This window comes from Coregonus clupeaformis, chromosome 17, assembly GCF_020615455.1.
Source record: "Coregonus clupeaformis isolate EN_2021a chromosome 17, ASM2061545v1, whole genome shotgun sequence".
NCBI classification, from domain to species: Eukaryota; Metazoa; Chordata; class Actinopteri; order Salmoniformes; family Salmonidae; genus Coregonus; species Coregonus clupeaformis.
In genome coordinates this window covers 50,266,159-50,281,202 of record NC_059208.1, presented here as the reverse complement: position 1 = coordinate 50,281,202, position 15,044 = coordinate 50,266,159, and the positions used below count along the sequence as shown (strand labels likewise).

The following is a 15,044-nucleotide window of genomic DNA, read 5'->3' as shown; positions in this document are numbered from 1 at the left end:
CTTTCAACTCCATCCAAATAAAAAAAGAACCAACATACCTTGAAAGGAAGGAAATGGGTGACCGACTGTTCTAAACGTTCCTTGCTAGGAAGCAAAAGCACATCAAGTATTTTTTAAAATTTATTTAACCTTTATTTAACCAGGTAAGCCAGTTGAGAACAAGTTCTCATTTACAACTGCGACCTGTCCAAGATAAAGCAAAGCAGTGCGATAAAAACAACAACACAGAGTTACATATGGGGTAAACAAAACTTAAAGTCAAAAATACAACAGAAAATATATATACAGTGTGTGCAAATGTAACAAGTTATGGAGGTAAGGCAATAATAGGCCATAGTGCAAAATAATTACAATTTAGTATTAACACTGGAATGATATATGTGCAAGAGATGATGTGCAAATAGAGATACTGGGGTGCAAATGAGCAAAATAAATAACAATATGGGGATGAGGTAGTAACATCAAACTACTTCCAACCAACCGACCAGGTGTAGCATGATATCGAGGAGTCATGTGGTGATACTAACAAGATTGTCTAATGTAAGAGGAGTTAGTAGTCTTTCCCAACATGTGACAGTTAGTAACTAGACAAAAGCAATTAGATGGTTGGTTTATACTTACTGTGGAGACGGATGCCAGGAGGGATGAAGACAACAATCAAGGTAGGACATACTGTTCATACATACTCCAGTCTTGTCACAACACTGCAGTTTAAATGGGTGATTCATTTGTGAACATTTTAATTTGATATCAACATGGGATTATTTATTATTGAATTAGGAAAATGACATTTTTTCATTTTTGTTTGTTCCCCCTCTTCTCATATCCATCGGTTGTATTTCTTTCTCTACCCTCCTTCCACCTCTATCCCTCCTTCCACCTCTCTATCCATCCTTCCACCTCTCTATCCCTCCTTCCACCTCTCTATCCATCCTTCGACCTCTATCACTCCTTCCACCTCTCTATCCCTCCTTCCACCTCTCTATCCATCCTTCCACCTCTCTATCCTTCCTTCCACCTCTCTATCCCTCAGTCTCTTCTCTGCAGTTCTTTCCTTGTCCACACTGCACCATCTCCTTCACTGACTGTTACTTCCTGGAGAACTACATCAAGACCAAACACCAGAAACAGTACCTTGCCATGTTGAAAAGCCACGTCTCAAAGAGTCAAACAGTGCACGCCCTCACAAACAGCTGTTCCCACTGCACCCTGCTGAAGTACTGGAAGGATTTGCACAAAATTGCAGTTTTTCGCATCGATGGACATATCAGTTGCGCCGACTGTGGGAAGAGCTTTGAGAATTGCTGGGGACTGGGGCTTCACCGGTGTTACGAACCAGAGGGCTCTAAACCTAAGGACACTAAGCCTGTGGTCTGTCTGGAAGTCTGCTTCCATTGCTCAGAGTGTGGGAAAATCCTCAGTACTCCTATGAGCCATTCACAGACGCATCCACACCAGAGAGAAGCCTTACGAATGCAAGGAGTGCGGCAAGTGCTTCTCAGAGAACAGCAGTTACCGTTATCACTTGTCAATACACTCAGGGCTCAAGTTGTTCAAATGCCAGGACTGCGGGAAGGCTTTCAAACAGAAGTCACTCCTCTGGACTCACCTGTCTGTTCACACTGGTGAGAGGAAGTTCTCCTGCTCCCAATGCGACAAGCGGTATGCAAGCAGGGCATATCTGACGTTTCACCTGCAAATACACTCAGGGGAGAGACCTTTCTGTGTGTGGTAAAGACTTTGCTGACAAGGTTTATCTGAAAACACAACTGAAGATCCACAGCAATGAGAAAAACTACCACTGTGGGATTTGTGGGCGGGAGTTCTTGAGGCTTGGGTTGTTGAAGTTATGCATGCACTCACATACCGGGGAGAGGCTCTACCACTGCACAGTGTGTGACAAGCAGTTTTTTAGACTCTCACACTTGAAAAAACCATCATCTGACTTACACAGGTGAGAAACCATACACCTGTAATGAGTGTGGTAAAAGCTTCACTCAGTCTGGGGATCTGTCTAAACACAAGCTCCTGCGCACTGGGGAGAAGCCATTTTAATTCCTTGAATGCCCCAGCCGGTTTAACCGCTATGATTCTCTGACCAGTCACATGAGGACCAACACTCACCTTGATATGAAGCAATACTCCTGCCAAGAATGTGGGAAGAGCTTTTATGAACAGAGTCACATCAAATTCCACATGAAGACCCACACAGGGGAGAGACCGTATCCCTGCCCCCACTGCCTTTTCAGCTTCACTCGGAAAGCACACCTCTCCAAACACCTGCCTAGATGTCTTAAATGATCATGATTGGCCTTTTTATATATAACACCTTTATTATGAAACTCATTGTATTCATAGGAATCACTTGGAGACGAATCCTCCACAATGAAATGATAACGTTATACAGTACAGTGGCTTGCGAAAGTATTCACCCCCCCCCCCGGCATTTTTCCTATTTTGTTGCCTTACAACCTGGAATTAAAATTGATTTTTGGGGGGAGTTTGTATCATTTGATTTACACAACATGCCTACCACTTTGAAGATGCAACATTTTTTTTGTGTGAAACAAACAAGAAATAAGACCAAAAAAACTGAAAACTTAAGCGTGCATAACTATTCACCCCCCCAAAGTCAATACTTTGTAGAGACACCTTTTGCAGCAATGACAGCTGCAAGTCTCTTGGGGTATGTCTCTATAAGCTTGGCACATCTAGCCACTGGGACTTTTGCCCATTCTTCAAGGCAAAACTGCTCCAGCTCCTTCAAGTTGGATGGGTTCCGCTGGTGTACAGCAATCTTTAAGTCATACCACAGATTCTCAATTGGATTGAGGTCTGGGCTTTGACTAGGCCATTCCAAGACATTTAAATGTTTCCCCTTAAACCACTCAAGTGTTGCTTTAGCAGTATGCTTAGGGTCATTGTCCTGCTGGAAGGTGAACCTCTGTCCCAGTCTGAGTTTTGGTGGGCGGCCCTCTCTTGGCAGGTTTGTTGTGGTGCCATATTCTTTCAATTTTTTATTAATGGATTTAATGGTGGGATGTTCAAAGTTTCTGATATGTTTTTATAACCCAACCCTGATCTGTACTTCTCCACAACTTTGTCCCTGACCTGTTTGGAGAGCTCCTTGGTCTTCATGGTGCTGCTTGCTTGGTGGTGCCCCTTGCTTAGTGGTGTTGCAGACTCTGGGGCCTTTCAGAACAGGTGTATATATACTGAGATCATGTGACAGATCATGTGACACTTAGATTGCACACAGGTGGACTTTATTTAACTAATTATGTGACTTCTGAAGGTAATTGTTTGCACCAGATCTTATTTAGGGGCTTCATAGCAAAGGGGGTGAATACAAATGCATGCACCACTTTTCCGTTATTTATTTTTTTAATTTCACTTCACCAATTTGGACTATTTTGTGTATGTCCATTACATGAAATCAATTTCAATTACAGGTTGTAATGCAACAAAATAGGAAAAACGCGAAGGAGGATGAATACTTTTGCAAGGTATAGTCATGGAATACATTGGAACATCATTAGTAGATTATAGTTGCATTGTTTGATTAACGGACACCCTTTTTGTACTTATTTCATTTAATATGTACAGAAGATGATTGTATGCCGACTCTCCTGGTAATACAGTGGGGAGAATAAGTATTTGATACACTGCTGATTTTGCAGGTTTTCCTACTTACAAAGCATGTAGAGGTCTGTAATTTTTATCATAGGTACACTTCAACTGTGAGAGACGGAATCTAAAACAAAAATCCAGAAAATCACATTGTATGATTTTTAAGTAATTAATTTCCATTTTATTGCATGACATAAGTATTTGATCACCTACCAACCAGTAAGAATTCCGGCTCTCACAGACCTGTTAGTTTTTCTTTAAGAAGCCCTCCTGTTCTCCACTCATTACCTGTATTAACTGCACCTGTTTGAACTCATTACCTGTATAAAAGACACCTGTCCACACACTCAATCAAACAGACTCCAACCTCTCCACAATGGCCAAGACCAGAGAGCTGTGTAAGGACATCAGGGATAAAATTGTAGACTTGCACAAGGCTGGGATGGGCTACAGGACAATAGGCAAGCAGCTTGGTGAGAAGGCAACAACTGTTGGCGCAATTATTAGAAAATGGAAGAAGTTCAAGATGACGGTCAATCACCCTCGGTCTGGGGCTCCATGCAAGATCTCACCTCGTGGGGCTTCAATGATCATGAGGAAGGTGAGGGATCAGCCCAGAACTACATGGCAGGACCTGGTCAATGACCTGAAGAGAGCTGGGACCACAGTCTCAAAGAAAACCATTAGTAACACACTACGCCGTCATGGATTAAAATCCTGCAGCGCACGCAAGGTCCCCCTGCTCAAGCCAGCGCATGTCCAGGACCGTCTGAAGTTTGCCAATGACCATCTGGATGATCCAGAGGAGGAATGGGAGAAGGTCATGTGGTCTGATGAGCTAAAAATAGAGCTTTTTGGTCTAAACTCCACTCACCGTGTTTGGAGGAAGAAGAAGGATGAGTACAACCCCAAGAACACCGTCCCAACCGTGAAGCATGGAGGTGGAAACATCATTCTTTGGGGATGCTTTTCTGCAAAGGGGACAGGACGACTGCACCGTATTGAGGGGAGGATGGATGGGGCCATGTATCGCGAGATCTTGGGCAACAACCTCCTTCCCTCAGTAAGAGCATTGAAGATGGGTCGTGGCTGGGTCTTCCAGCATGACAACGACCCGAAACACACAGCCAGGGCAACTAAGGAGTGGCTCCGTAAGAAGCATCTCAAGGTCCTGGAGTGGCCTAGCCAGTCTCCAGACCTGAACCCAATAGAAAATCTTTGGAGGGGAGCTGAAAGTCCGTATTGCCCAGCGACAGCCCCGAAACCTGAAGGATCTGGAGAAGGTCTGTATGGAGGAGTGGGCCAAAATCCCTGCTGCAGTGTGTGCAAACCTGGTCAAGACCTACAGGAAACGTATGATCTCTGTAATTGCAAACAAAGGTTTCTGTACCAAATATTAAGTTCTGCTTTTCTGATGTATCAAATACTTATGTCATGCAATAAAATGCAAATTAATTACTTAAAAATCATACAATGTGATTTTCTGGATTTTTGTTTTAGATTCTGTTTCTCACAGTTGAAGTGTACCTATGATAAAAATTACAGACCTCTACATGCTTTGTAAGTAGGAAAACCTGCAAAATCGGCAGTGTATCAAATACTTGTTCTCCCCACTGTAACTGCCAATAAAGGTGACGATGCCTGTTCTATCAGTCAGCGAATTGATCAGTCTGCCATCTGAATTGTCGAAATTGTGTAGGTTACTTCTGAGCTTGGAGACGTTTATACATTGAAACATCCACACACCATAATATTGATACTTCCGTTAGATATTTTATTCAGGATGAAAAATCTTGATTGTTTACACTACTACTAAATTATTCTAAATTATTCAGTCACCATTAAGCCTACATTATAGACTATTTGCCAACAAAATCTGGCAATTTCATAATATAGAATATTCCTTTATGTGCAGCATCATACAAAATCATACAGCTTATTCCCTCTGTGATTTATGGTTAAATTATGTCCACACCATAGAACTTGCATTATATGTCCTTAAAACAAAATAATCTAAATACAGGCAAGATGCTGATTCGACAAGCCATTGCAAAGAGTATACAGACATACAGTATAGCCACATCAGCATTGCTATTGAATGATTGCATTTAGCCTTAAACCTCTTGCCCATAGAGACCCACTTATGAAACTGGCTCCTTACAACATGCACTTTTATTATGTGCCTTTAGGCAATGTACTGTAAACTGTACTTCAAGACAGTCTCAGGCCCCTTTAGGGACAACTAGCTGCTCGAAGTGCCACTGTTGCCGGGGCTGATGGGCGCAGGGGCGCAGGAACAGACCCCTCTGGGTAGCGTTGGCCCCTCTCTGGTGACCTCCCGTGGCCCTCTGCTGCTCACCCCCCTCCTCCTTCACAGCTTCCAGACATCTCTGGGTCTGCAGGTGAACCACCTGGCCACTCAGCTGAAGAAACAAATCTATAAATTATTAATTGTCTGTATTATTATTGTATCTGTGTCAAATTACAAACACCTAAATAAGTAACATTTCATACAGCTATATTATTCTTTTTTGTTTGTTTATTTTGTAGAAGTTTGCATGCATGACCTTTGCCCCTTCACTGACCTTGATGACCCTCCACTGTGGTTTGCTGCGGGGCGGCTGATGGGCGGGGCAGGGTGTTAGTACCACCCTCTCCCCTTGGGCGTCGAAACACAGCCGCCCCGCTGGGCCCCACCGCACCTCTCCCATGGAGTTCAGCTCACAGTGCTGAAGAAAGAACAGACAGGGGAGTAAAACTTTAGTCTTCATCACTACCTGAGCATCATGATCTTTTAATTTAGGATCTGCTCTCACTGTCTCGAATATCATCATCATCACCATTGTCATCACCGTGGTTATTGTTGTTGTCATGGTTACCTGGTATCCATTGCCACTGCAGGGTGCTATGTCCATAGTGCCGCCCTGTGGACCCCGTCCTCCAGGGTAATCCGCACAATAGCCAGTGCCAACATTGTACAGCTTCAAACATACAGGCACAATATGTTACATGATACATTCATGTTCAACATACAGCACAAGAATAACACAATATATTAGTCAATGTATAAGGATAAAAATATAATGGCTATACAAGTGTGTGTATGGGGGTGAGTCATACCTCCCCTGAGAGTGAAGGTCTGTCCTGGGGTATATAGAGGTCTGGGTAGATGTTAGTCAGGAACCAGTGGAAGTTTCGGCAGCCCAGTCTCTTCTTCAGTCTGACCAGCTCTGTAATGTTAGGACTCTCAGACTACACATGGAACAGGACACACACACATTCATTTGAGATCAATGCCAATCTCTTTCTCACACACATACAGACATGTGCGCACACACACACACTGATTTTACACACATTAAGAACACCTGCTCTTTCCACGACAGACTGACCAGGTGAAAGCTATGATCCCTTATTGATGTCACCGGTTAAATCCACTTCAATCAGTGCAGATTAAGGGGAGGAGACAGGTTAAAGAAGGATTTTTAAGCCTTGAGACATGTATTGTGTATGTGTGCCATTCAGAGGGTGAATGGGCAAGACAGAATATTTAAGTGCCTTTGAACAGGGTATGGTAGTAGGTTCCAGGTGCACCTGTTTGTGTCAAGAACTGCAACGCTGCTGGGTTTTTCACACTCAACAGTTTCCAGTGTGTATCAAGAATGGTCCACCACCCAAAGGACATCCAGCCAACTTGACACAACTGTGGGAAGCATCCCTGTAGTCCATGCCCTGATGAATTAAGGCTGTTCTGAGAGCAAAAGGTGGTGCAACTCAATATTAGGAAGGTGTTCCTAATGTTTTGTACACTCAGTACACACACACACACACACACACGCCTATAGATATAAATGCATGCATACACACACCCTACCTGCCTGATGAAGTGAGCCAGCGTATCTCTCTTATAGTAGATCTTCCTGAAGGCGTCCAGCCAGGTGTCAGCGATGCGGATCTTGTTCCTCTGGAGGACGTCCTGGTCAGGGAGGGGATAGGGCTGGTGATGGCGCCCCAGGTGAGCCACTCTGGAGCAGGGGACCACCTCCATGGAGCCCCCACACAACCACACCTGGACCGGGACAAACAGACAGACAAAGACAGGGAGATGCCATCACCTTTTCTTTGTTGGAATATGACTTCACCCAGATGAGCAGCCCAATCCACAGAAGCCTTTCAGTATCATCAGCATATCTAAGCTCTACAGACACAGACAGGTGTGTCTCCACTCAGACTCCATGACTTTTGCTACAGTGTCAAAATGTCCTTCAAATGAAGATGTATGTGGAAATCTTAAATTGCTAGGGTCACAAAAGCTTTCCCATTCACTGACACCTGTCTGCATATACATTATCAACCAACAGTACACTGCGATCCTATTCCTATTTTTGCTCATCATTCTAAACCAACATTTCAATGAAACATTCGAACATTCCATGATGTACATAAAAATTGCTTAACGGCACCCTATTCGCTAGTGCACTTCTAATGACCAGGGCCATATGTAACATGCTACATAATCCTCCTAGTGAGACATTCCGTCACCAATCAGCCTTTAGCATTCCATATATAACCTCCCCGCTTTACCCTGATGGACAGCTCCATACACTTTAGGGCACTATTCAATCCGCATTGCGGAAGTTCAGCTTTACAGCCGGATTAAAATTTAAAGGCAATGATCCCGCTTTAGCGGAGATTGTATTCACGGTAAACGCTGCATATGTCGTCTCAATCGGCAAAATTACCTTACATTTCTATTGCGGAACCTGTAACGCTTCAGAGCCCTTAGTCATCATCATTGTGCACAAAACATCCATTGAATTATTCAAATAATTGTCACTGAGGACTATTTTTTCCCCCATCACTCACATCCCAAGATATTTAACATTCTATATTCATCCAATGTCTGGCATGTTTTTGGATGACGTGATGACGTCTTCACTGCTGGAGCTGCTCCATGCGCACTGAGTGCTAGTGCGCATGTGAAGTTGGGCCATATGCAACCCGGATATAGCCGGTCCGTGTATCGGCGAATGCAAACGTTAGTAGATTACGTTGAAAACAACGGTCGGACATTGAGGACGAAATCTCCAGTTCTTATTACAACTCAATCGTCATAACCTCCCTTCTTTACCCTGATCGACAACTCCATATGCTCCGCCCCCCAGAACAGCATGCCCGGGTCATAACCTCCCACGCTCTGGAAGAAGTGTCTGTCAATCGCTAAGACCCCGCCCACCAACGCCGGACTCCTATAGGACAATGAAAGGAGAGGAAATATCAAAAGAGTAGTCAGGGATAGATACTACTAGGGGTCGATTTTGAGCTGGACATGTCTGTAATCTATGTACTTCACTGTAGTATTCCAGAGGTCAGACTATATTTACTGGACAGGCTCCACTGGTGAATCCTCGTTTTTCTGCTTTTCCTGTTGGGACAGGGTTTCCCAGTTGAAGTCCAGTCTCCAGTCAAACACTCCCCTGTGTGGCCACTGGGCGGCGTTGTACCCGAACGTCTGCCAGTCTATCACGTCTATGATGGGGGACACCACTCTGGTCCTGGGGATGGGAGGAGATCGACACTGGGCACAGAGGAAACTCATATAACTCCTATAACTAGATCAGATACATTTTCTCGCAATGAAGATTAAAACAAAAACCTAAAATGTTATTAGATGGATGTAAATCTGCAGACAGATTGATCGATTTTTTTATTTTTCTTCAATAACCTATCATTTCTAAAAACACCATGGAAGTAGAGCAGGGAGTCAGGAAGGGAATTAAGGGGTTTGATTGAGAGAGAGAGAGAGAGAGAGAGAGAGAGAGACCCAACCAAATCATGAGAAAACAAAAAGAGAATTACTTGACACATTGGTAAGAATTAACAAAAAAACACAGCAAACTAGAATGCTATTTGGCCCTAAACAGAGAGTACACAGTGGCAGAATACCTGACCACTGTGACCGACCCAAACTTAAGGAAAGCTTTGACTATGTACAGACTCAGTGAGCATAGCCTTGCTATTGAGAAAGGCTGCCGTAGGCAGACCTGGCTCTCAAGAGAAGACAGGCTATGTGCACACTGCCCACAAAATGAGGTGGAAACTGAGCTGCACTTCCTAACCTCCTGCCAAATGTATGACCATATTAGAGAGACATATTTCCCTCAGATTACAGAGATCCACAAAGAATTCAAAAACAAATCCAATTTTGATAAACTCCCTTATCTACTGGGTGAGAAACCACAGTGTGCCATCACATCAGCAAGATTTGTGACCTGTTGCCACAAGAAAAGGGCAACCAGTGAAGAACAAACACCATTGTAAATACAACCCATATTTATGTTAATTTATTTTCCCATTTGTACTTTAACTATTTGCACATTATTACAACACTGTATATATACATAATATGACATTTGAAATGTCTTTATTCTTTTGGAACTTCTGAGTGTAATGTTTACTGTTAATATTTATTGTTTATTTCACTTTTGTTTACTATCTACGTCACTTGCTTTGGCAATGTTAACATACAGTTTCCCATGCCAATAAAGCCCTAAAAATTGAAATTGAAATTAATTGAGAGAGAGAGAGAGAGAGAGAGAGAGAGAGAGAGAGAGAGAGCTGGAGTAGCGCCAGGCGGCAAGATAAGGACTCTGTTTAATCAACTAGTCTAAATGGCTGCTACCCTGCTGGACACAGCTCAGCAAGCAAGCTACCATGGTCCGGAGGCAATTAAGGATTGGATATAATACACAGAGACAGATTCACACAAACACAGACATACATTGTGCCATTGTGTGTATGTGTGTGTGTAGCCTGGTTTGTGTACCTGTCCTGTGCCACTCTCTCCAATAGCGGTTCCAGCCAGCCCCTGTGGCACTCGCAGTGTGAGTCCATGAAGACCAGTGCCTCCCCCACAGCTCTGGCTGCACCCAGAGAGCGACACCCTGCCACGCCCAGACGCCACGTGCTGCGGACCAGACGCACCCCTTCCAGTCGCGACACATACTCACTCAGCACACTCTTCAGGTGACCTACAGATAAGGGAGGCTGGGTCAGGGTCAGGTGACCTACAGATAGGGGAGGCAGGGTCAGACACAAATGCCCAATTCCAAATTAACCCCAGGGATGGATGTGTACAGTAATAACATGGGCATAGCGCCACTCAGATTATAGGTGGAATAGGTGGACGTTTGGTCATATTGCTAAGACTTATCCTTTCAGACAAGTGCAAAGGGTTTGGGGCACTTGGGGGCTAGGGGTCTATTCAGAATCTGCCACTATAAAATAGTTTAATATGGTGGGAGTAGAGTGAACAAGTTTCGTCTGATATGCAGTTATGTTGTAGTGGTACTTTAGACTAATTAGATACACCTCGTGCCTATTGTTTGAGCACTGTCTTCTTCACGCACCATGCTGACTGAGGTCGTCTACGAGCAGGACCTCGCGCAGGTGCTCCTTTGGCGCAGTGTCGAGCACGCTGTGCACGGTGCGGAGGAGCGTGGACCAAGCCTCGTCATGGAAACATATCACCACGCTCGCGGACGGCAGCGACTCACTGTAACGCTCAACGAGGCACCTGTCAAAGCATTCCCATTGATTGACAGGAGGATAGACGCACGAGTAATTACGCACGAACCCATTAGCTTTACTAAACAATATACCATATTTCGTAGTTAGTGAGATCTTGAAGATAGACTACATATTTGTCATTGATAGCTCTTTTCGACTGTATCTAGTTATTTTGGATACATTGCTGAAGAGCCCTTTTGGCGTGGTGCGCTCCTTGGGCACATGCAGGGCACTTACGAAGGATGGCGAGCCTCGGGCAATCTGCGGTGCAGTGAGATCCGTTCGCTCACCACTTCGTTGAAGCCGTATGTCTGCAGAGCAGACTTCTCCATGTCCCTCTCTAGCCCCTCCAGCTTCAGCCGCACCGGTCTCCCCATATCCCCGTGCGTCGGTAGCACCGGGACCGCTGATTCCTTCTTGGCGCTCGATATAACCACCCGGTAACTCCCCTTCCTCGGCGGCGGAGCTGGGTCCCTCATCTGGGTTGAGGGCACGAAGAGAAGCTGGTCCTCCTGCAGCGAGCTCAGCGGCGCGAGACCGAGATCGTGCTCCTGTTTGAGCCGGTCCCAGGAGTCCACGATCTCCTCCAGGTCCGGTGGACCGGAGAGCCGCTGGAGGGGACGGCGGGGCGAGTTGGGCGGTGTCTGGGTCTGATCCCGAAAGACCAGGTCCATGAGGGCCAGTGTGGCCACGGATAGAGCGAGGATAAGTAACCAGAGACAGAGCATCATCCGCCGGCAGGGTCTGGGTCTGCTTCCAAGCCTCATGGTGAGCCGGAGAGAGAGAGAGGAGAGGGACGGGTTCACATAGAGAAGTCAGCGCTGAATCTTATTTCCCTCATCAAATTTGACTGGGGACAACATGGTCAGATGCTTCACCTTTTGGCTACAACTTTTTAACCATGACGCTTCAGGCTTGCAATGGATAGTCCGTAATCATGTCCAAATGGAATTACGTATAGATGTTGTTCTTACATTTTTGTCCATAATTCCTCCACTGTGTCCTGCAGCTCTGAACACCTTAGCGCTTCGCTTCAGCTCCGACAAATGTGGTTTCCAGTTATGTCCCTTGTTCCGTGATACTCATTGCTGTGGGAGTGAAGTGCGTAAAATATGTCCTTCCACCGCGCCCCTGTGGTCCTAACGCGAGATTTAACCCCTGCAAGAATAGCGGATTTGAAGGGCACACCTGTTCAAACACTTTGCTTGCTCTATCACTGTAATGACTAAATGACAGTTTAAGAAATCAATATCCAGGCCTATAGCCCTATAAGTGAACAGAAAATAGAGGCAAAGAACAAAAGCACATTAAATCATCCAAATCTGTCATAAGAAAATATTTAGCCATCATTATATCTGATGTCAACTTCAGAAACAAGGGGCAACATAAACGGAGAACAGACACTCATTGGCTCGATTCAATCCTTAGCACTGTAGACCTGAGCGAAAGCGTGATAGAAATGTTAAGTGTTCCTGCGTTCGGAGACTACATTCACGGTATAATGCTGCATATGTCGGCTCAATCGGAAATTACCTTTACATTTCAATCGCGCTCCAGCGCTGATTTTCAGCGCTACGGATTGAATCGAGCCCATAGTTTATTTGTGTGTGCGAGTACTGCGCCCCTCCTCGCCGCGAGCTCGAGGCAGCATCACTCCCAGGACACACATCAGAGTTATTCCCCGCGCCAGCTGGCCAACGGCCTCGCGGTCCCATGACTGGCTGTTTGCGCTGTGAAGCAGGCGGCTGCAGACTCGATCTCTCTGGTTTTCACATTGATTCTTGGCAGCCACCGCGGATGTTTTCTTCCCCGCTGTTGGAAGCAGGGTGCCTGGCTCCACACGGGCCCAAAGTCTCCTCTCCTCTTCCCTCCCTTTATAGACTTTTAGTTTCGTCATATTTTAGATGAGAACCATGCTACAGTGTGAAGGTGCATTTGGAGAAGTGTTGAAATGGGCCACGGTGTGCTGATAACAGGACAGCAATAGAAAACAGTCTACATGGTCATAAGTCAGTCTCTATCTGGACTCTCTGTATGTGTCTCCACTTATGTCTCAGTCTCAATACATCACCTCCTCCATGTCTCATGGAAATGGTCTTCTCTCTGTCTTGGCATGCCTGTCTGTTAGTGTTGGGTAGTATTGACAGAGTTAGTTCTGTCTTGGCATGCCTGTCTGTTAGTGTTGGGTAGTATTGACAGAGTTAGTTCTGTCTTTGCATGTGTCTGTCAGTGTTGGGTAGTATTGACAGAGTTAGTTCTGTCTTGGCATGCCTGTCTGTTAGTGTTGGGTAGTATTGACAGAGTTAGTTCTGTCTTGGCATGCCTGTCTGTTAGTGTTGGGTAGTGTTGACAGAGTTAGTTCTGTCTTTGCATGCGTCTGTCAGTGTTGGGTAGTATTGACAGAGTTAGTTCTGTCTTGGCATGCCTGTCTGTTAGTGTTGGGTAGTATTGACAGAGTTAGTTCTGTCTTGGCATGCCTGTCTGTTAGTGTTGGGCAGTGTTGACAGAGTTAGTTCTGTCTTTGCATGCGTCTGTCAGTGTTGGGTAGTATTGACAGAGTTAGTTCTGTCTTGGCATGCCTGTCTGTTAGTGTTGGGTAGTATTGACAGAGTTAGTTCTGTCTTTGCATGCGTCTGTCAGTGTTGGATAGTATTGACAGAGTTAGTTCTGTCTTTGCATGCGTCTGTTAGTGTTGGGTAGTATTGACAGAGTTAGTTCTGTCTTGGCATGCCTGTCTGTTAGTGTTGGGTAGTATTGACAGAGTTAGTTCAGTCTTTTGGCTGTCTTTAGCATAGGTTGTCTCTGTAATTACATGGAGTGAGTGGGTGGTAGGATCTGTGTGCCCCCCTCAGGATGAAAGCACTGTGTCCCCCTCTAAAGGCTCCCCCTGGTCAGGATGACAGGGCAGAGACATCAGTGTTCCTGAGGCCCCTGGGTAATGATGGAGTCCACAGGGCTCTGGTGATTACATGCTCCAGTGTGAAGTCTTCCCTATGTACAGATCTAGGATCAGCTTTCCCTCCCCCAATCCTAACCTTAACAATTAGTGGGGATAATGTAAAACAGACCCAAGATCAGCGTCTGAGGGCAACTTCACCCGACACCTGATTACACAGGAGGAGGGCATACCTGGAGAGAGCGAGAGAGAAGCAAAGAAAGAGGTAGAGTGAAGGAGAGGAAGAAAAGGAAAGAGAGGGAAGGGAGAGAGAAGGGGAGAGAGGTGAAGAGAGTGCAGAGTAAGGGAGAGAGAAGGGGAGAGAGGTGAAGAGAGTGCAGAGTAAGGGAGAGAGAAGGGGAGAGAGGTGAAGAGAGTGCAGAGTAAGGGAGAGAGAAGGGGAGAGGTGAAGAGAGTGCAGAGTAAGGGAGAGAGAAGGGGAGAGAGGTGAAGAGAGTGCAGAGTAAGGGAGAGAGAAGGGGAGAGAGGTGAAGAGAGTGCAGAGTAAGGGAGAGAGAAGGGGAGAGAGGTGAAGAGAGTGCAGAGTAAGGGAGAGAGAAGGGGAGAGAGGTGAAGAGAGTGCAGAGTAAGGGAGAGAGAAGGGGTGAGAGGTGAAGAGAGTGCAGAGTAAGGGAGAGAGAAGGGGAGAGAGGTGAAGAGAGTGCAGAGTAAGGGAGAGAGAAGGGGAGAGAGGTGAAGAGAGTGCAGAGTAAGGGAGAGAGAAGGGGAGAGAGGAAGAGAGTGCAGAGTAAGGGAGAGAGAAGGGGAGAGGTGAAGAGAGTGCAGAGTAAGGGAGAGAGAAGGGGAGAGAGGGGAAGAGAGTGCAGAGTAAGGGAGAGAGAAGGGGAGAGAGAGAAGGGGAGAAAGAAAGACAGACTAAGTGACAAAGAGGGGGTGAGAGGAAGAAGAG

The 15,044-nt window shown here is 45.5% G+C and overlaps 1 protein-coding gene across 2 annotated transcripts; it reads right to left on the bottom strand.

Annotated features, from left to right (window-relative positions):
• Positions 1 to 5,386: 5,386 nt before the first annotated feature.
• Positions 5,387 to 12,267, bottom strand: LOC121586700 (polypeptide N-acetylgalactosaminyltransferase 15). 2 transcript variants are annotated; one of them, XM_041903621.1, is made up of 10 exons: positions 11,437 to 12,267; positions 11,040 to 11,206; positions 10,457 to 10,697; positions 9,015 to 9,185; positions 8,762 to 8,879; positions 7,505 to 7,699; positions 6,751 to 6,882; positions 6,510 to 6,611; positions 6,216 to 6,359; positions 5,387 to 6,053 (listed from the first exon to the last, which is right to left on the bottom strand). In XM_041903621.1, the coding sequence occupies exons 1-10, from the start codon at positions 11,964 to 11,966 to the stop codon at positions 5,853 to 5,855; spliced, it is 2,001 nt and encodes a 666-aa protein (XP_041759555.1). In that variant the 5' UTR covers positions 11,967 to 12,267; the 3' UTR covers positions 5,387 to 5,852. The 2 variants fall into 2 exon arrangements, with proteins under 2 accessions (XP_041759555.1, XP_041759558.1); XM_041903624.1 differs by having other exon boundaries at positions 10,457 to 10,661.
• Between the last annotated feature and the right edge of the window lie 2,777 nt (positions 12,268 to 15,044).